The sequence below is a fragment of the Sus scrofa genome, chromosome 15 (genome assembly GCF_054392235.1).
Source record: "Sus scrofa isolate SSC_HxYL_T2T_F1_AM1 chromosome 15, Sscrofa_HxYL_maternal_Yorkshire_Landrace_v2.0, whole genome shotgun sequence".
NCBI lineage: Eukaryota > Metazoa > Chordata > Mammalia > Artiodactyla > Suidae > Sus > Sus scrofa.
This window is the reverse complement of record NC_139397.1, coordinates 70,730,206-70,751,275: the sequence shown is the minus strand read 5'-3', so window position 1 is coordinate 70,751,275 and position 21,070 is coordinate 70,730,206. Positions and strand designations below refer to the sequence as shown.

The 21,070-nt window shown below is 41.4% G+C and overlaps 1 protein-coding gene across 5 annotated transcripts in view; it reads right to left on the bottom strand.

The window, feature by feature from the left end:
- The window catches only part of HERC2 (HECT and RLD domain containing E3 ubiquitin protein ligase 2), a 211,708-nt gene that overhangs the window by 155,273 nt on the left and 35,365 nt on the right, over positions 1–21,070 (bottom strand). For all 5 annotated transcript variants that reach the window (XM_021075343.2, XM_021075345.2, XM_021075344.2 and 2 more), the window contains 12 exons: positions 15,043–15,262; positions 13,570–13,670; positions 12,654–12,810; positions 10,941–11,051; positions 10,180–10,351; positions 8,282–8,455; positions 6,363–6,551; positions 5,600–5,751; positions 4,341–4,498; positions 4,138–4,251; positions 2,674–2,925; positions 728–921 (listed from right to left, as the gene is read on the bottom strand). In XM_021075343.2, coding sequence (XP_020931002.1) covers positions 728–921; positions 2,674–2,925; positions 4,138–4,251; positions 4,341–4,498; positions 5,600–5,751; positions 6,363–6,551; positions 8,282–8,455; positions 10,180–10,351; positions 10,941–11,051; positions 12,654–12,810; positions 13,570–13,670; positions 15,043–15,262 — 1,994 coding nt within the window. The remainder of the gene's footprint in view (positions 1–727; positions 922–2,673; positions 2,926–4,137; positions 4,252–4,340; positions 4,499–5,599; positions 5,752–6,362; positions 6,552–8,281; positions 8,456–10,179; positions 10,352–10,940; positions 11,052–12,653; positions 12,811–13,569; positions 13,671–15,042; positions 15,263–21,070) is intronic.

Below are 21,070 nucleotides of genomic sequence, written 5' to 3'. Positions count from 1 at the left end.
TAGCCTGGGAACTTCAGTGCCTTGGGTGTGGCTCTAAAAAGAACAACACCCCCTCCCCCCCCCCCCCCCCCCCCCCCCCCGCCCACATCGCAACAACCAGTATGTGGAAGAGAACTGACAGATCACGTGAGGCTTATCTCGGAAACTAAGGTTTGGCCAATATTTGAAAGTTGATCAACATAGTCCACTATATAAACTGACTAAAGAAGATAAACATGATCATATCATTTGAGAAGAAAAAGCATTTGATGAAGTTTAACATCATTTAGTATTAAAAAAAACACTTCAAAAAAACTAGGGGTTAAAAGAAACTTTCTTAATTCAATAAGAGATCTACAAAAACAAAACTAAAGGAAACAAAACAAAACAAACACTCTACAGATAACATCAGAGTTAATGGTAAAAGACTGAATGCTTTCCCCCTAGAATCAGGAACAAGGCAAGGATACACCCCCTCCCTACTCTTACTCAACATCAAGCTGGAAGTCCTGACCAGCGCCATAAGGCAAGGGAAAGAAATAAAAGGCATATATATTGGAAAACAAAACTGTTTTGGAAGAAAACCCTAAGGAATCACAATGAAGCTCCTACAACTAATAACTGAGTTTTAAACAACTGGAGGATGTAAGGACTACACATGTAAGTCAATGTTATTTCTACATACTAGCAACGAAAGATGGGAAACCAAAATTCTACAAAATACCAAATCAAGCTATCTACTCAGTACCTGAGCAGGTCCACAGGCAATTCCAACTATGTGTTTGGTATCCAGTCCTGGCAGTGCAGAGGGTTCTGGCTTAGTCACACGCAAGGTGTCAAAGTGCTGGCACTGGTCATTGCTCCCCCAGCTATGAACCTCACTGTCCTCAGTCAGAGCCAGGCAGTGGGTGGAACCTGCAGCCACATCAATCACCTTCTTCCCTGGATGGAAAGAGGGATGCAGATACAGGTTCATGACTATGACTTCTGCAATAAAGATACTTACTTGAAGCCACTCAAGTCAGAAGGCATTTAAAGTCAACTTCTAAAGGATTATTCATTGCTTTAATATTCACAATTCATCTGCTTCGTGTATATTAGTAAAACTCCTGTTGTGTTTTACTAGCTACAATTTATTAAGTCCTACAATCTGCAAATAAAATAGTGCTAAGGTATGAAAACGATCTGTTCATTTTTCTCCTCCTTATTCAAATTTTCATTCAGAAAAAGACACGTGTATTTTTAATTAACTGCAAGATCGTTTTCTCCTGTCCTAATGTATAACAAAGCAAAGCATGCTCTTTAAAAAAAAAAAAAAAAAAAAAAAAAACAACTTTGTTTTTAGAGCAGTTTTTGGTTCACAGCAAATTGAGAAGGCAGAGATCTCCCATATATTCTCTACCACAACACACGCTAGCCTCCTCACATTATTGAGTATTCATTTTTTAACACATAGATTTCAATAGTTCCAACACCATTTGTTGAAAAAATGATCTTGCTCCATTGTACTGCCTTTTCTTCTCTGTCAAAGATCAACTACATTCATATGAGTCTATTGCTGAGCACTCTCTTCTGTTCCAGTTATCTATCTATATTTTAGGTAATACCATACTGGGTGTTTTGTTTTGTTTTTATCTTTTTTAGGCCAAAACTGAGGCACATGGAAGTTCCCAGGCTAGGAGTCGAATGGGACCTGCAGCTCCCAGCCCACACCACAGCCACAGCAATGCAGAATCCACACCTTGTCTGCGACCTAAACCACAGCTCACCACAACACCAGAATCTTAACCCACTGAGGGGGCCAGGGACTGAACCCATATCCTCATGGATACTAGTCGGGTTCGTTACTGCTGAGCCACAAAGGGAACTCTAATACCATCCTATCTTGATTACTGTAGCTTTATAGTAAGTCTTGAAGTTGGGCACTGTGTCATCTTTCTTTAACACTGTGAAGACCATTCTGGGTCTTCTGCTTCTCTATACAAACTTTAGACTCACTTTATCAATATCCATAAAGTAACTTGCTGGGATTTTGGCTGAGACTGTACCTCATCTATAGACTGAGTTGGAATCTTGATGATATTCAGGATTTCCATCCATGAACATAGATATTTTTCCATTTATATAGTTCTTCTTTGATCAATCTTGTAGTTTTCCTCATATATATCTCATATACATTTTGTTAGATTTACACCTATGTATTTCATCATTGCATGCTAACGCAAATGATACAGTATATTTAATTTCAAATTCCACTTGTCTGTTGCTTGGATATAAGAAAGAAATTAACTTTCGCATATTAGCTATGTATCCTGCAACCCTATTAGTTCCAGAAAGCTTTTCTGGTCAATTCCTTCAGGTTTTCTACATGGACAATCATGTCACCTGTGCAAAAAGACAGTTTTATTTCTTCCTTCTCACTCTATATACTTTTTTTTCCTTTTCATGTCTTACTACACTAGCTAAAACTTGCAATTTAATTTTGAAAAGAAATAGTGAGATGGGACACCCTTTCCAATCTTAGTGGGAAGGCTTTGAGTTTCTCACCATTAAGTGTGATGTTAGCTGTAGGTTGTTTGTAGTCTTTATCAAGCTTCTGACATTCATGGAATGTCAGATAAAGAAAAGAAATACCTGCAAACTTTTAAAGATTACTAAAGGAAACTGCCTTAAAAGTTGACATTTTGTACTTACCTTGCAATCCTTCCAAGAGTTTGGGATAACGAACATGTTCTTCTGTTCCATGCCCAAGTCTCTGGTTGTCACCTTTACCCCATGAATAAACTTGGCCATCTTTTGTTAAAGCAATAGAAAACTGACTTCCACATCGGACTTTGACAACATCCAAGTCTTGAAGCTTTTCAATCAGCTTTGGTGTTTTGCAGCCATCACTACCACCTCTGCCCAATTTGCCATAGTCACCATCGCCCCAAGACCACACTTGACCTGAAAAATACAATTATTTGAGTTAACTGTACATCTAATAAAACTTATAAATGTTTGGAAATAACTAATATAGCCAATAACACCAAAATCTAGACCACTAACATATATAGCTGACTCTACACAGGTGGTTACTGACCAAATGAGATGTGGTTTCTACTTCAGGTCGACATAGAAGCAATTAAGAAACGGAGGGGTTCCCCGTGGTGCAATGGTGCAGCACCAGGACACAGGTTCAATCCCTGGCTGGCGCAGTGGGTTAAAGGATCTGGTGCTGCCCCAGCTGTAGTGTAGGCCGCAACTACAGCTCAGTTCTGAGCCCTGGCCCGAGAACTCCAAATGCCACAGGGGAGCCAAAAAGGAGAAAAAAAAAAAAGAAGAAGAAGAAGAAGAATTGAGTTTTCTTTTTGTTTTAACTAAATGAATGATAAAGTCATAACTCTTACTAATTTGGGCTCAATGATATGCTTCAACTAAGTACTAAACACAGAACAAAAGCTCTACTGCCTCCATAAAACACCGTAACTGGGCCCACAATACACTGCACACTAACTACTCTAGGAACTGCCTGCACATCATTCTTGCCATGCTGACCTCAAGTCAAATGTACAATTATTCCAAATAACATCTGTTAGTGTAATGTAATTAAAAATTACATAGAATTGCTCTCTGTGGGAGAATAAGGCTGAGAGGCTCCCAGCTGATTCCAATAAATAGACCCCACAATTCTAAGGACAGAACCCCACAATACTGACAGACAGATACAGTTTAAAAAAATCAACATGATTCAAACCATCAAACCTGATAAATATATCCTCAAAAAGTGACAAATGAGTACAATCTCATAATGAAAACAAATATAGAACTGAAATTAGAAACAAGTATGTACTGTAGAATACCTAAAGACTAATCAGGATTTACCACAGAGACTCAAGAGTGGCTAAACATTAGGAAATGTAATCCTAGTAAACAGAAACGATTTAGAACGTTAATTATTGCATTTTAACTTTTTATTTTTGTGAAAAAAACAAAAGGCCCTAATAGGAAGGATGGTAGCTCTCTGGCCCTGGGCAGTGGAATTTACAAGCCCTATATCTTCTGTACTTCTGCCAACAACACTGAGGAGCACCCTCACTCAAAGCCTCCAAAGCTCTCTCCCTTGGGAAAGCAGCCCTCCTTCTCCTTAGCTGCTCAGGCAGCCTGAGTTCCACGTACCGTTCTCCGTCACGGCCAGGGTTTGAGCATCCCCACTCCCACATGCCACATCAATGACCTTCAGTCCTTTGAGCCCAGCTACCAGCATTGGAATGGCCTCATCTTCACTGGAACCTTCAAACAGACAGGACTGTGGTTACTTTAAGTCCCTCAAAAGAGGCAGCCCCATGCTGCAGGCTCAGGCTGGCTCAGAGGAGACATACCGTGGCCTAAACGGCCATAGTTCCCACGGCCCCAGGTGTAGAGTTCCCCCTCGGCAGTGATGGCTGCACTGTATGTGCTCCCACAGGCAATGTGCACCACGTGCTTCCCAGCCTGCTTTCCTGAGAAAGCAGAGATCACCTTAGGCTCCTCAAGCGGCCTATGGAGAGAAAAGGAATAAATGTGAATGCCCTTCTGAACCTTCCCAATTAGTGATACTCCCGAAAATAAGATACTAAGAACATTAGGATAGTTTTGCCTGCCAGTTGTCTTAGTAATAATTAAGAAATCCAGAATTTGAACACTTAACACATCCATAATTTTTTGTCAAGTGGACACCCAATGTCAAATGCGGCCTCCAGCAGGAATATCACAACAGTGTCTGTTAGAGATGCAGGCAATCAGGTCCATAGCAGCTTTGGTCACAGTGATCTGAACAGTGGCCTATACAGACAGCACTCTGCTGCAGGGAAGGACAAAGCTCAGGATCTACACCAAGTGACAGAGCCAGAAACAGAATGCCACCCAGTGGTAGAGGGCAGGTTAGTGGTCGCCAGGTTGCTGGAGGTAGGGAGGAGTTGGCTACAAAGGGTCCAAAAAAAGGGATCCTTGAGATCCTTCCCAGAGGATATCCATCTCCACCCCAGTGAGAGTGACCCATCTCCTCTTGACTCTGCTTCCCACTCCCTGCTCATGGAGTGGGCTTCATCTTCAATACCAACCCACAGCCAATGTCTTCTCCACCAGGCTCCACTCACAACAGCAACATACGAAAGGGTTCCTATGACTCCTAGGCAATCATCAGAACTCTTTATCTTCACAACCTTGCATTTACAACAACCATTCTATTTCATTTCTGGTCTCTTATAATAATCAAAAGCTTCCACAACATAAGACATTAAAAAATTATTGATTTTTGGTTCAAGGAAAGGGGACCTCATCTGACAGTGATGTTCTGAGGTTGTGAATGAGGAGAAAGGAGCGTGGGACTTGATTGAGAAACTCCAACAGGGGTATGGTATGTGTAGCTAACAAAGGAGTAGTAAAAGCTAGAGGAGACAAACATGAAGGCCAATTGATGTCTGTGCTGTGGGTAGACTCCCACATTGTCACCCAGGGGCTGATCCATTTGGTAGGCGCTCCATCTTGGCCCTACATGTCTGAGGAGCTGGAGGACACCTCGCCACACTTGTCTTTTCCACCCCACTTTGGCTGTAGCAAAACAAAAGCCAAGTCAGTTATAGGAAGAGACTATACATACACAGTGTCCCCGTGGCCCAATCGTCCGCCATCCCCACAGCCCCAGGAATACACCTCTCCAGTGGCTGCCAAGGCCAGGTAGTGGTGACCATCGGAATGGGCAGCAATTTTTATAATGTTTCTCGAGGCAAGACCCTGGACCAGCTGTGGGGCCTAAATGGGCAAAAACAGGAATAAAATTGGTACACAATCCAAGTAACAAAGAAAACAGCATGACATGACCCAGCTGTGTACCTTAATTTAATGAACCCCCACCCTCCAAAATGAAAGAACATGAGCCTCTAGTGTTTGCCACCCACTTAACCAGCTGCCTTGCCCAGCACCAAGAGGACAACCAGGCAGGCGGCCTCCACGTACTCCATGGCACCACAAAGCCTCCTCTGCATGAGGAAACTTGCAGCTAGAGATGAATAGGAACAGGCATGTCCCAATCTGCCACCATCCCCAGAAATCAGTCATGCGTCACTTTCTTCCTGGCCCCCAAAGTGAAATGAGTTTACAGTTTACAAATAAGAATGATGGTTGGCAATAACTGGCACTGTAAGGAGTTCCTGGGCTTGAGAACTAAGAAATTCTGCAAATTTTGACAATAGTGATTACAATTACTGAGTTTTAAATTCAATTAAGGGTTTTAAACACAACTAACAATATACAGCAAGTGGATGCTTATAAATCTTCAGAAACCAACCAATGTACAGAAAGACAAGATCCACAGCATCGATAGCAAAGAGCATCCCAACCACAGGAAGCAGTTTGGCACCCACCAGCGTGTCGCTATTGTATGCCTGCGTGTACACACGGCCATTCCTCGACAGGATCAGGAAGCGCTTCTCTGCACAGGCGATCTGCGTGACCCCCAGGTTGGCAAGGCCTTCACATTGAATTGGACCGATCACGTTGGCATAGTATTTCCATCCTATTAACCCCCATCCTATGACCTCTTGCAATGATCCCTGTCAGATAACAAAGTAAACATTTTCTTTATAGCAGCAAGACAATTTCTTTCTTAAACAAAAGAAAGAAAAATTCACACAAGGAGTAACGATGATATACAGTAAGACAAAAACAAACCAAGAAAGAAGCTGATTCAAAACATCAAAATAACTCAGAATACTCTATAGTGCCTCAGTTAGCAAGTAAAATGAAATGACTTAACAGATGACTTTTCCACAGCATTTCATTTTAACAGCAACCATTAAAAAGTAGAATAAGTAGAAGATCCCTCTACGGCACAATGAGTTAAGAATCTGACTACAGTGGCTCAGGTCACTGCAGATGTGTCAGTATGATCCCAGCCCAGCACAGTGGGTTAAAGGATCCAGCATTGCTGCAGCTGTGGCACAGGTCACAGCTGAAGCCCGGATTCAATCCCTGGCCGGGAACTTTCATATGCCATGATCACAGTTCATTTAAAAAAATTAGTACGTAGACCTCCAGCATATTTAAAAATGCTCAAACCAGGAAGTTCCCTTGCAGCACAGCAGGTTCAGGAACCAGCATTACTGCAACTGTGGTGCAGGCCACACCTACAACACAGATTTGATCCCTGGCCTAGGAACTTCCACATGCCTCAAGTGCAGACTAAAAAAAAAAAAGAAAAAAAAATGCTCAGAAAATATCAGATCACCAATTTGTGCCATTACAGGCAGAGACCTGAAGACCTAAGTACTAGCCTGGGCGACAAGTGTCCTTGCTAGGGGTTGGGAGTGAGAGGTATCAACCCGAGATTAATTCAGAGATAATCAGCTCATGGGTCCACCACACCAGGTACATCACCACTATACTTGCATACAGGCACACACGGGAACAAAGGTATAAGGGAAGCCATCGCAGCACCATCTGAGTAGAAAACTTCTGGCAACATGTGTCCACCAATAGGAGACTTATTTTTTAAAAAATCATGATACATCCACATGTGGACCACTTTTTGAAATAAAGAGAGAAGCTCTGTTTACTTACACAGAGATCTCTTCAGTATTCTGCTTAGTGGAAAAACAAGCTACAGAAGTGATGTGACATATTACTGCTACAAGAAGACTGAAAGGATGCGTTAAGAGACGGGGAAAGTGAGAAGCAACAGATGGAAAACTGGGTTACGGAAGCCAGCAAGGGAGGAACTGACAATGTGTCACTGCATTTAGTTTTTATTTTTGAACCATGTGAATATATTACTTATATGGAAAACATAAACAACTGTAAAATAAAATAAATACTCTTTGGATTAAAACTTAAAAGTTAGAGAAACCTGGATTCAAAACCAGGACTCTTCTGTGTGGCCCAGATTCTTCTGACTTGACCTTGATCAAGTTCACCACAACTCCAAGGGGCAGCCTTCCCACCCAAGTAACAAAGCAATGTTGTAACAATCAGATGGGACTGTGTGAGGTCCTTGGTGGGCCTTCACTGGCCAGCCCCACACATGTAGATCAGACACAGCACTACTTTTCTCCCAAGGAAGGCAGTACAACATGGCTATGTGAACAGGAGAGCCTCCTGAATCTGGAACCTGGACATGGGGTAGGTCACAAACCCTGTGCACTTCAGCCTGCTCATCGCTCACTGTGACCCCTTAACATGTGCATGATGGAAAATCTCAATACCAGAGAAAGGGAGTCTCCACACAGGTAGAGAATGAGAATCCAGGAACAGACACGCAAAGAACTGCCACTAGTATGACACTTACCTTATGCGATGTTGGAGAGCTACACAGAGGTGGCATACAAGGGGTGGCCAGGCGGTCTAAGTGGGCCATGACAACGACCGCAGTTTGTCGTAAGTCTATGGCAAGCTCGTTGTCCTGTGGAAGAGTCAGGTACCTCAGGAAACTCTCATTGGGGCTCAGAGGGCCAGACAGAAGCTAGAGAAGAAAAGTAAAGAAGCATCTTCAGAAAAGATGGAAAAAATTAAAGTAACACAATTAGCCTTTAACCACTCTTTATATGCTGGTACTCAGACATTCATTATCCATAAATCTGCTCCTTTTTGGCTATCAAATGACAAGTGCTGCTGATGTCAAGACAGCTAGGCACTTACTGCACACCTATCACCAGTGTACAGACTCGACACAGGTGAATGAACCCCACAGGCTCATAACCCAAGAGCCCTCAGAAGAATGCACAGCAAGCTGTCTGAGGACACAGCACTGAATCACAACCTGGCTCTGAAAACTGAAAACAGCAAACATTTACTTTCATCTAAATGCTGCCTACTCGTCAGAAAACCTAATTTTATTTGCACATTAAGTAATAATTATAATTCTAGATTTTTTTGTTTGCTTGTTTTGGCTTTTATTTTGGCTGTGCCCACAGCATATGGAAGATCCCAGGCCAGGGGTCAAACCCAAGTCACAGCAGTGACAACCCCATATCTTTAACCCAATGTGCCACAAGAGAACTCCTAATTCTAATTCTTCTTCTATGACAAAAGAGCCTTATTATCATTACAGAATAATCAGACTGAAACTTTGTAATGGGATAGCTAAGTCTTCCCAGAAAAAAAGCCTGCAAAATCAAACCCGTACCTCTAAACATCAGCAGTCCCAGAATTCAGACCTAGACAGGCCCTGCTCTGCCACCAGCCTCAGAGTCCTGGGCCACAGTGATGACTTAGGTGAGTGCTTCACGAGGTACCCCTCTACTCACGGAGGGCCAACAAAGTGAGCCACTATTTTCAATGCTCTTTTCCTAATATTTTTCTAAAAGTGTGCATTTCAGACTTGGCTCCATGCTGCCAACACAGCTATTGCTGGCTGTGGGAGGTTTTGTCTGTAAATGGCATGTGGAGGGGTATGGAGGGGGAAGAGAAGACTTGCCTGGCACCCCTGGTAGTGTCAAAACTGACCCACAGTAACTGCTCTCTCACGGAGAGAGTGAGGTCCCGCAGCACAGCACCGCCTCTGAACCAGACATGCTCCTTCCCATTCCAGCCTCACCTTGCCTCCTGGCACCACCTCCCAGGCTCTTTGCTGCAAGTCCCATAAGAACGCACCTGAACTCTCGCATTCTTCCTGAAATATCATCAGGATTTTTATCCATCTTCAATGCCCCTACTAACTTGCTCCTACATGGAGCTGAGCATGCCCTCTTCACATCCTCCACAGCCACATCACAGCCAGAGCACAACGCACCAAACCCACAAACACAATGGGCTCAATGGCTCCAGTTCAACAGAAAGAAAAGTGCGAGGCCAACAAGGTAGAAGATGGACCTCTTGAAAAGCAAAAGTTGACACATACTAAGAAATATACTTCTCCTACTAAAAATACACAATCCAGAGCAAATACAAAGGGCCTGGGGTCTACAAAACACAGATGGCTCTGGCCACTCCTGAGGTGCTACAAAGAATCCAATGTGACCATGTGATGTTCTCTTGCATCAGCTGTGACCCAGGCTGTGACTGGCAACACCCATCTCACACCTGATGTGCTCTAACAATCACCAAGAACACCACTCTCCCGCCCCCCACCCCTGAAGCAACCAGCACCACAAACACATGCTCTGGTCTTGTTGATGAAAGGCTAACTGCTTTAGGATAATGGAAATGAAGAGAGCTACTTAAGTACAGTCTCACAACGATACCTACATGAGTGTCGCCCTCTGTATGAGGGCCATCTTTACTGCAGATGATGCTCTGGAACCTTTGCAGCAAAGGGAGAAGCGGGGCACTGGTGCCCTGGGCAGATCGCTCATTGTCAGTTTCCTGTGTCCCACTGTCCCATAACTGAAGCAACAACAGGATGGCAGACAACATTTGGCTGGAAGAAAAAATGTCTTTATTGTCTAGTAAAAATAGGGTGGTGTTGTTTTTTGTTTTGTTTTTTTTGTTTTTTTTTTTGCCATGGGCTGTCAAAATAAAAGCAACAGCTCAATAAAATTGAAGAAATACTTTAGATTTGAAAGGAAACTAAAAACAAGGCCATGAAAACAATTCTTGGCAGTCAAATCACTAAATCAATGCCAAGATTTTAAAACAAGACACCTACCTTCTGAGATAAGAAACACAAGCCAATTCAAAGCTCAAAGAGCACTTTGTATGGGGAATTTTTAGGACCTTAAATTAATGGAATCAAAATAACCATTTGAAAAAATTTAAAGAGAAAAAAAAAAAAAAAAAAAAGTTGCTAGACGACTAAAAAGTTCTGCATAAAAAAAGAAGTGAAGAAAACTTTAAAGGACCCAGGTCTGAAAGAAGAGGATCTGGGACTGGTTCTCTGATCACCAGTCAGATCAGAGACCAGTCTCTGCTACACGCCTGCTACCATCACAAACAGTTCTATGAAATGAAACAGCCACTCGGGGAAGGAGTGCTTCCCTCCAGTGCTCCCAGCCTGGGGAACCCCTCACCTCAGCGTGCCTCTCTGCACAGCCAGCTCCAGCAGGATGGCCAGGGCCAGGTGCTGGTCTTGCAGGGGAATGCTTCCTGGCCCTTTCGTACCAGGCGTTCCATGAACATCCCTGAAATGAGAGCAGAGGACGCGGGGACAAAGAATAACAGAGTTTAAAGAGAGGATGCTTAAAATCAGCATGCTACAAATATTAAATTAATTATATTCCTTCTCTCATGCAGAAAAGTATTTTTAAGATTTGGAATTCGGATTCTAAGATTTGCTTACTAAAATTTAATCAGAGATTCTAAAATGTATAATTAACTTGTAAAGATATTATCTTTTTTGTCTTTTTGCCTTTTCTAGGGCCGCTCCCGCGGCATGTGGAGGTTTCTAGGCTAGGGGTCTAATTGGAGCTGTAGCCACTGGCCTATACCAGAGCCACAGCAACGGGGGATCCGAGCCGAGTCTGCGACCTACACCACAGCTCATGGCAACGCCAGATCCTTAACCCATTGAGCAAGGCCAGGGATTGAATCCTCAACCTCATGGGTCCTAGTCGGATTCGTTAACCACTGTGCCACGACAGGAACTCCTATAAAGATATATTTTAATTAAAAGTATGAATTCAGATACATAAGATGATTATGTTAGATGACAAATTCCAAGTTGCTGTAGCATAAAACTACTTATTCAAATCATGAATGGAAAAACGTTAGATATGTTTCTTCTAGTGACATGTAAGGCTATTAGAGTATCAACATTCATCTACAGAATTAAAGAATCAACTTCTAAAACCATCTGAGAATCTATATGTAAAACATCTATACTCATTTTTATCTTTGATCAAAGAAATAATTTTAACTTTTCCTTGTTCCCTAATAATAAGTCTTCTTAACCCAAGATGAGGGAGGAAGGATCTTCCAGCATCACTAGTACAGTTTAATTTTCTAAAATTATTTTACTGGAGTATAGTTGATTTACAATGCTGTTTAAGTTTCAGGTGTATAGAAAAGTGATTCAGTTACACATATATACACAACCTTTTTTTTTTTCTTTTTTGCTTTTTTAGGGCTGCACCCATGGCATATGGAAGTTCCCAGGCTAGGGGTCAAATAGTAGCTACAGCTGCTGGCCTACACAACAGTCACAGCAACACCAGATCCGAGCCGTGTAGCAACCTATATACCCCAGCTCAAGGCAATGCTGGATCCTTAACCCACTGAGCAAGACCAGGGATTGAACCTGCATCCTCATGGATACTAGTCAGGTTATTACCACTGAGCAACAAGAGGAACTCCTACACACATTCTTTTTCAGACACTTTCCACTATGAATTATAAGCAGTTGTTTAGTCCCATACTATCTATTAAGACAACACCCACCACTCAGAATGGTGGCATCTGCACTCACTCAGAGGCACACAAAAAGTACTCAAAGTCTTTAAGAAACACTGATCCCCAAATCATAAAATATGTGAAAAAATAAACTGCAAAAGCATACTTTATTTTCATCACATTCAATATGACAGCTTACTATGTCCAATCAGAATATCAGAAGTCAAACATCTGACAAACTGAGGACCAGGATCTGGAATCATGGAGCTGAGGGTGTGCTGGAAACACACCAGGAACCAACCTACTAAGGTTCTTAGCTGTAACAAGAAGTGGAGACGTGACTTTGTAGCATGCCAGAACCATTGACACAGGAAGATGTGAAAAGAAGAACTCACCCTGTCACGACGGATCTGAGGAACCGGGTTGCTCTTTCCACCACCTCCAGCCACACAGAGGACACTGTGCTCTCATCAAAGAGTGAGGCCTCGGGCAGGGCTCTCAGGGCATCCAGGGATTCCTGTAACAGCTCACTGCAGAGGTCCGCATCCTCCCCTGGGCACACACATGGCAGAGGAGATCAACCAGGCCTGGGTGGCACACAGAGCTCACCCCACTCTCTCAGTGGCCTCCCATCCCCAGAGGAAGAAGAGCCACTATCATATTTTCAAGCTCCCACTTTCCTCTCAATGAGATATCCCCAAGAACTCAGAGACTAAAATTTAACAGTTCCCCCCAAAGTCAATCCTTTTTTTTGTCTTTTGTCTTCTTACAGCCACACTTGCAGTATAGGAAGGTTCCCAGGCTAAGGGTTGAATCGGAGCTGTAGCTGCCAGCCTCCTCCAGAGCCACAGCAACGCAGGATCCAAACCATGTCTGTGACCTACATCACAGCTCATGGCAACACTGGATCCTTAACTCACTGACCAAAGCCTGGGATCAAACCTGAGTTCTCACCAATGCTAGTTGGGTTCATTAACCACTGAGTCACAATGGGAACTCCCCCAAAGTCAATTCTTTATTTTATGACTGTCACGTATGCAATTCTAATTTCTGGTTCACTTAGAAAATAAGACAGTACTTAAACACTGCAATGGTTTTACCTGGGATGAGTGTGCATACACAACTTTTTTTTTTTTTTTAAAGAAGCACACACCTGAAAAGTTAAACAGACTGAAGCTTCTCATTTTACAAACAAGGAAAATGAGGCACAGAGAACACATGGAACCAACTCATGGGTGTGTGGTGGTAGAAGTGAGAGGATAACCCACGTCTCCTGATCACGGCGGGAAACAATATGCTGGGTACACGTACCTGACCGCCAGGCCCTGCGCAAGAACGCGAAGGCAAAGGACAGAGCTGCTCGGGATCCGACTCTCGCGAGGCCTTCCACCCCTTTGCCTGTGGGCCGGGAACTGCAGACAATATATACGGGGGTTGTAAAAACTGGTCAGTCAGAGGCATGCGCAAATATTAAAATAAATAATACGGAAGGATTTGCTCCACAATGTGACCAATGGGGGTTTTTTTAAGATAGAAAGATCACAAATGACTTTTAGTTTCATCTTTTAAAAACTTTTTTCAAATGTCCTTTGTAAATGAAAAATTTTCTATTTGACGGGAAAAAAAGACATTTACAAAGAACTTTAAACAACTTGTAAAAATATGAAATAATCTCAGAAAGCTCACATTATTAGTTGGAAGGAGAATGATGGTAAACAGAAAATAAACAGGGAGTCCCCATTGTGGCGCAGCAGAAACAAACCCAAGCAGTATTCATGAGGACTCGGGTTTGATCCCTAGTCTTGCTCAGTGGGTTAAGGATCCAGTGTTGCCGTGAGCTGTGGTGTAGGCTGAAGACATAGCCTGGATCCAGCAGTGCTGTGGCTCTGGTGCAGGATGGTAGCTGCAGCTCCAATTTGATCCCTAGCCTGGGAACTTCCATATGCCACAGGTGTGGTCCTAAACAGCAAAAATAAATAAATATATAAACTAGTTAAGCATTACTATGATCTGACAATTTCCTAGCCAGTACCAACATAAAACGAAAATAATGTTCAGATGACATTTTCAAATCTAGATATGCTGATCTAAACTTCTGATGGCTCCTATAGCTACTGACAAAAAAAAAAAAAAAAAAAAAAAAAAAAAAAGGCCTTTAAAATAATGGGGAGTTCCTGCGTGGCTCAGTGAAAATGAATCTGACTAGTAACCATGAGGATATGAGTTTGATCCCTGGCCTTGGTTAGTGGGTTAAGGATCCAGCGTTGCCGTCAGCTGTGGTGTAGGTCACAAATGTGGCTCAGATCCTGTGTTGCTGTAGCTGTGGTGTAGGTCAGCAGGTGTAGCTCTGATTCGACCCCTAGTCTGGAAACTTCATATGCCACAGGTGTAGCCCGGAAAAAGCAAAAAAGAAAAATAGTAATGGTACAGGAAACTCCCTGGTGGTCTAGTGGTTAAAACTCAGTGCTTTTATGTCTGCAGCCTGGGTTCAGTCCCTGATCTGGGAATTAAGATCCCACATCAAGCCACTGCAATGCCACAGCCGGGGGGCGGGGGGGAGGAAGAAAAGGTACAGAATACAGCATAGCCTGTTACTTTCTGAGCAAACTGGGAAAGCCATTCTCCAGATCATATTAAAGATACAAAAAGCTAAAGCAAGAATAAAATTTCAAAAATAAAAAAAGAGACTATAATGAAAGCTTTAATAATTAAACTTTCCTAAACAAAACAGCCTGAGTTTTACATTAAGCTGTTATCAGGACTCTTTCTTCATTATGTTATTACCTTTTTTTGTCCACAGGAGGCAAAGAAATGCTGCTGCTTTTCCACTTAACTTTGACATTCTCCTGAAAAACAGTTCTATTCAAGGCAATGAAATATCGCTCCAAAATGACAAGCCTCTGCTTGAGCCTCAGGGCTGAAAGGGTAGTGGTGGCTGACTGGATGGCAAGAACTTGTTGCTCTTTAACCAACACAGAAAGACATTCCTTCAGTTCATTCACATCTAGAAAACAAGACAAAACGTCCAACCTCTGAATATCATGGGCATGGTTTGTTGTAATGTTGATAAAACAAACAGTTTTAAGCACTTTCTACACATCAGCAATCCCTACAGGCACCATCAAGAAGTGGACTGTACATGTCTATGGAGGATGAGGCACAGAAAACTCGCCTAAGGTCACCTTGGTGAGTATGGCACACGGGACAGACCACTCTCAGCCACCATGGTATACTGCCCCTCTGTAAACATGGCACACAAATCTTTAACAATAAATTATAGTCAATACTGATTAGCAACATATTTCCTAGACAGAAAAACTCTGTCCAGTATTTTCATGTTATGAAACCAAATGAAAAACAAAAACAATGTTTCAATAAATTGCCCAGCATACATAAGTCACAAAAGGTGACATTTACTGAACAGTTCAGAGGAAGATAAGTAACTAGTTAGAATGTGCTATGGGTAAGCAGTATTTCATTGTACTAGTCTCTCTACTATGTATGTTTTCCACAATTAAGGACTATTCTGTTAAGTAACTAAAAGAAAATTACATGAATGAAAATAATTCAAAGGAGTCTAGTCTTGCATAAAGCTGCCTTAAGTTGAACTGCAAATTAAGTTACCTTCTGCCAACCCCCTATTACCAGTAGAGCACCCAGTAGTGACAAGAGCAGGGAGTGTCATGTGCTTGTGTTCTGCCTCTGATATTTATTGGCCACAAGGCCAAAACAGTCATAAGCTTGGCAGCCTCATATTATCAAGAGATAACAGCCCTACTGACTTCTCATGTATGGAAGACACTGATATTTGGCAATCCATGACCTGAACATGCTTTTCCTCTGGGAGAGGAGGAGATCACAGAAGGTATCAGATGGACACATCTCACCACTCTCTAGGGAGGCTATCAGGACAAAGCATCCCACTACACCCACAGACACTATGGTGCAGAGAGGCACATCCAGACGCCAAAGGTTGGATACTAGGTCTGGAAAGCTCTATACTAATAGAGCTAACTGTTACAGAAAAGTAAATGAAAAATATTCAAATTTCATACTAGCCTCAAGATGAAGAAACAGGAAGATTTATACATGAAGTACCATCCCTTATCCTCAGAGTCACCCTTGGCCCAGTACTGTGTGCCTAAGTCACCAGAGACACACAGTAGACCTCACTGAGACAGCCCCGCCAAGGACAGTTCATCCACACAGCTCCCATGCAGAATTTCTTCCAGAAAATCAGGTCTAGGAAATGCTTTATTTTTCTAAATAGTTACTGTGTTTTCTACTTTTTAATGATAACATGTCTCTCCTCTGCTTGGCTGCAAAACCTAGAGACAACTGTGAAACTCAGAGAGAGTACTCATACCCTTGAGCATCTGCCTGCTCTTCTGTCCTACCTGTGCTTGCCCTCCCCAGTGAATGCCTGGTCAATCAGTCACTTATTGTAGGGTACTCTGAAACAAGTGAGTGAGTAAAAAAAGAAACAAACAAATCATGAAGACCATGGAAGGAGCCAAAACTCTTACCCCCACCTGACAGTAAAAGGTACTCTTGCCCTGCCAGAACAGTGTCACAGAAAGATAATGAAACAGAGCCTCAGAACGTAACATGAAGACCTTCATGTTTCAACAGGAAGTCACTCACAACACCAAGAACCAGGATGATCTCAACATGAATTTTAAAAAGACAACAGATGGAAATACCAAGATGACAGAGACATTAGGATACTCTGACAAAGATTTTTAAAGCAGCCAAGATTAAAAAAAAAAAAAAAAAGCTTAAAAAAGCAAAAACACACTTGAAATAAATGAAAAAATAGAAATCCTAAGAAAAAAGAGATTAAAAAAAAGAACCAAATGGTAACTTCATTTTATTTTTTTGTCTTTTAAGAGCCACACCACCAACATGCTCCAAGGCTAGGAGTCGAATCAGAGCTGCAGCTGTAGGTCTACACCACAGCAATGTGCAATCCAAGCTGCGTCTGTGACCTACACCACAGCTCATGGCAATGCCAGGTCTTCAACCCACTGAGCAAGGCCAAGGATTGAACCCACATCTTCAGGGATCCTAGTCGGGTTCATTAACCACTGAGCCACCACGGGAACTCCCCAAATGGAAACTTTAGAATAGAAAAATTTGATACCCAAAATAAAAAGTTCAGTGAAAGGGCATCGGTAGCATGGAAAAAAAAAAAAAAAGATAAAGAATTAATAAATTAGAAGACAGAAGTTGCCCAGTATGAGTAAAGAGAGAAAATACACTGCAAAAATAAAACTGCACTGAACTGAAAATATGCTAGAGCAGTTCAACAGCACATTACATGAAGCAGCAAAAAGGATCAGTGAACCTGCAGACAAGGCACTGCAATTCATCCAATCAGAGCAACAAAAAGAAGAAAGAATGAAATACAGCTTGAGGGATATATGACACAATATCAAGTAAATTAATATTCACAGAGTCCCAGAAGAAGAGGCAGAGAAAGGGACAGAAAACTTATTTGAAGTAATACAGCTAAAAAACCTCCCTAACCTGGAGGAGGAAAGAGATAATGAGATCCAGGAAGTCCAGAGAGTTCCAAAGAACTGGAATCTAAAGACACTTACCACAAAACACATAATTAAAATGTCAAAGTTTAAAAATAAGATGAAAATCATAAAAGCAGCAAAATGTAAACAACCTGTTACACGCAAGGGAACCCCTATAAGATGACAAGCAGATTTTTCAGCAGAAATTTTTAAAGGCAGAAGGGAATAGCATAATATAATCAAAGTCCAAATGAAAAAACTTCTTTACCCAAAGAACCTATCAAGAAGAAATGAAGGGAAGATAAAGAGTTTCCCAGCCAAGTAAAGCTAAAGGAGTTCATCACCACTAAACCTGCCTTATTAGAAATGGTAAAAAGAGTTCTTTAAGCTTGAAAGAATGGGAACTAATAAGTCACAATAAAACATTTGAAAGCATAAATCTCACTGGTAAAAGTAAATATATAATAAAGGCAGTGGATTAATAACAAAGTAAGTATAAAGGTTAAAAATCAAAACTAGAAAAAAATAACTATAACTAAACACATAATTAAGGGATACCTAAGATACAAGTTTGGAAATTACAACATCAAACACATAAAACTTGGGGGAAGATGATAAATATCTAAAGCTTAGAATGCATTCAAACTTAACATTATTTGTAAGTTAACTGTTATAAATACAAGTTGTTATATTTATATGTAAGCCTCAAGGTAGCCACAAAACAAAAAACTGTAGTAGATATGCAAGAGAGAATGAGAAAGGAATTTAGACATACCATTAAAGAGAATCATCAAACCTCAAAGAGAGGAACTACAAAATAGGAAATTAACAAAACAATTAACATAATGGCAATAAAAACAAGCATATCAATAATTACTGTAAATGTAAACGGAGTAATTCACCAAAAAAGACAGAGAGGTCTAAAGGATTAAAACAAAAAACAAACAAAAAACCCCCAAGACTCATCTATATGCTTCCTACAAGAGACTCACTTCAGACATAAGGATACAATAGACTGAAAGTGAAGGGATGAAAAAAAGTATTCCATACAAATGAAAACCAAAAGAAGCTGGGGTACATATACTTATATCAGATAAACAGATTTTAAAACAGTAATAAGAGAAAAAGAAGGGCATTTCATAATGACAAAGGAGGGAGTCCAACATTTGTAAATTCTTGTGCACCCAACATAGGAGTAACTAAACATACATCGAATCTTAACAGACCTAAAAGGACAAAATGATAGTCATACAATAATAGTAGTGGACTTTAATACCGCACTTAAATCAATGGATAGATCAACCAAACAGAAAATCATTAAAATAACATCAGCCTTACATGACACATTAGACCTGATGGTCCTAACAGATATACATAGAACAGTCTATCCAAAAGTAATAAAATACTGGAGTTCCCATCGTGATGCAGTGAAAACGAATCCAAGTAGGAACCATGAGGTTGCAGGTTCAATCCGTGGCCTCACTCAGTGGGTTAAGGAACCAGTGTTGCCATGAGCTGTGGTGTAGGTTGTGAATGTGGCTTGGATCTGGCATTGCTGTGGCTGTGGCACAGGCCAGCAGCTGTGGCTCCAGTTAGACTCCTAGCCTGGGTACCTCTATGTGCTGCAAGAGCAGCCTTAAAAAGCAAAAAAAAAAAGTAATAAAATACATATTTTTCTCAAATGCACATCAAACATTCTCTAGAACAAATCATCATATATTAGGCCACAAAACAAGTCTTAATAAACTTAATTAGACTGAGATTATATCACGCATCTTATCAATCCACAAGTTTATGAAACTGAACAATTACACAACAATAAATTGAACTTAGAAGTAATAAATTCCTGGCAATATACAACCATCCGACACTGAATCATAAATAAAGAGAAAATACGACCAGACTAATTACTAGTAAGGAAACTAAATTAGTAATCAAAAACTTCCTGGAGTTCCTGTTGTGGCTTAGTGGTAGCGAACCCAACTAGTATCCGTAAGGATGTGGGTTCGACCCTGGCCTCACTCAGTGGATTGAGGATTGAGCATTACCATGAGCTGTGGTGCAGGTCAGAGACTTGGCCTGGATCTGGCATTGCTGTGGCTGTGGTACAGGCCAGCAGATGCAGCTCCGATTCAACCCCAGCCAAGAAACTTCCATATGCTACGGGTGCATCCCTAAGAAGACAAAAAACAAAAAACAAAAACCAAAACTTCCCAGCAGGAGTTTCCTAGTGGCCTAGCAGGCAGCACTGTCACTGTTGTAGCTTTGGTCAATGCTATGGCACAGGTTTGATCCCTGGCCTGGGAACTTCCACATGCCAAAGGCACAGCCAAAAAAAGGGAAAAAACTCCCAAAAAACAACTTCAGAACCAGAGGCTTCACTGGTGAATTATGCAAAAACTTAATGGACTTAATGCCAAATTTTCTCCAATGCTTACCAAAAAAAAAAAAAAAAAAAAACAGAGAGAGAAGAAAAGAATACTTCCAAATTCATTTCAAAAGCATGGCATTACAAAACCAGACAAGACAACCGCAAGAAAGGAAAATTACAAGACAATTTCTCTGATGTTCATAGATGCAAAAATCAACAAAATATTACCAAACCAAATTCAATAATACATTAAAAGAATCATACAGCATGATCAAGTGGGACTAGTTCTAGGGATGCAAGGAGGTTCAACACTTACAAATCAATCAATGTGATATACCACATTAAAAATGGAAGAATAAAAATCATGTAATCAGGAGTTCCCATTGTGACACAGCAGAAATGAATCTGACTAGGAACCATGAGGTTGCAGGTTCAATCCCTGGCCTCGCATGGGTTAAGGATCTGGCATTGCCGTGAGCTGTGGTGTAGGTCACGACACGGCTTGGATCTAGCATTGCTGCGGCTCTGGCATACGCCGGCAGCTATAGCTCCAATTAGACCCCTAGCCCGGGAACCTCCATACACCGAGGGGTATGGCTTTAAAAGGACAAAGGACAAAAAAATAAAAAAATAAATAAAAAAATCAAATAATCATCTCAATAGATACAGAAAAAGAATTTGACAGAATTCAACATCCATTTATCATAAAAACTCTCAACAAAGAGGGTATAGAGGGAACATACCTCAACATAATAAAGGTCATATACAATATGCCCAGAGCTAATATCATATTCATTGGTGAAAAGTTGAAATATTTCAGGAGTTCCTGTTGTGTCTCAGCAGTAACAAACTTGACTAGTATCCATAAGCATGTGAGTTCAATCCCTGGCCTCACTCATGCAACTCAGATCTGGCA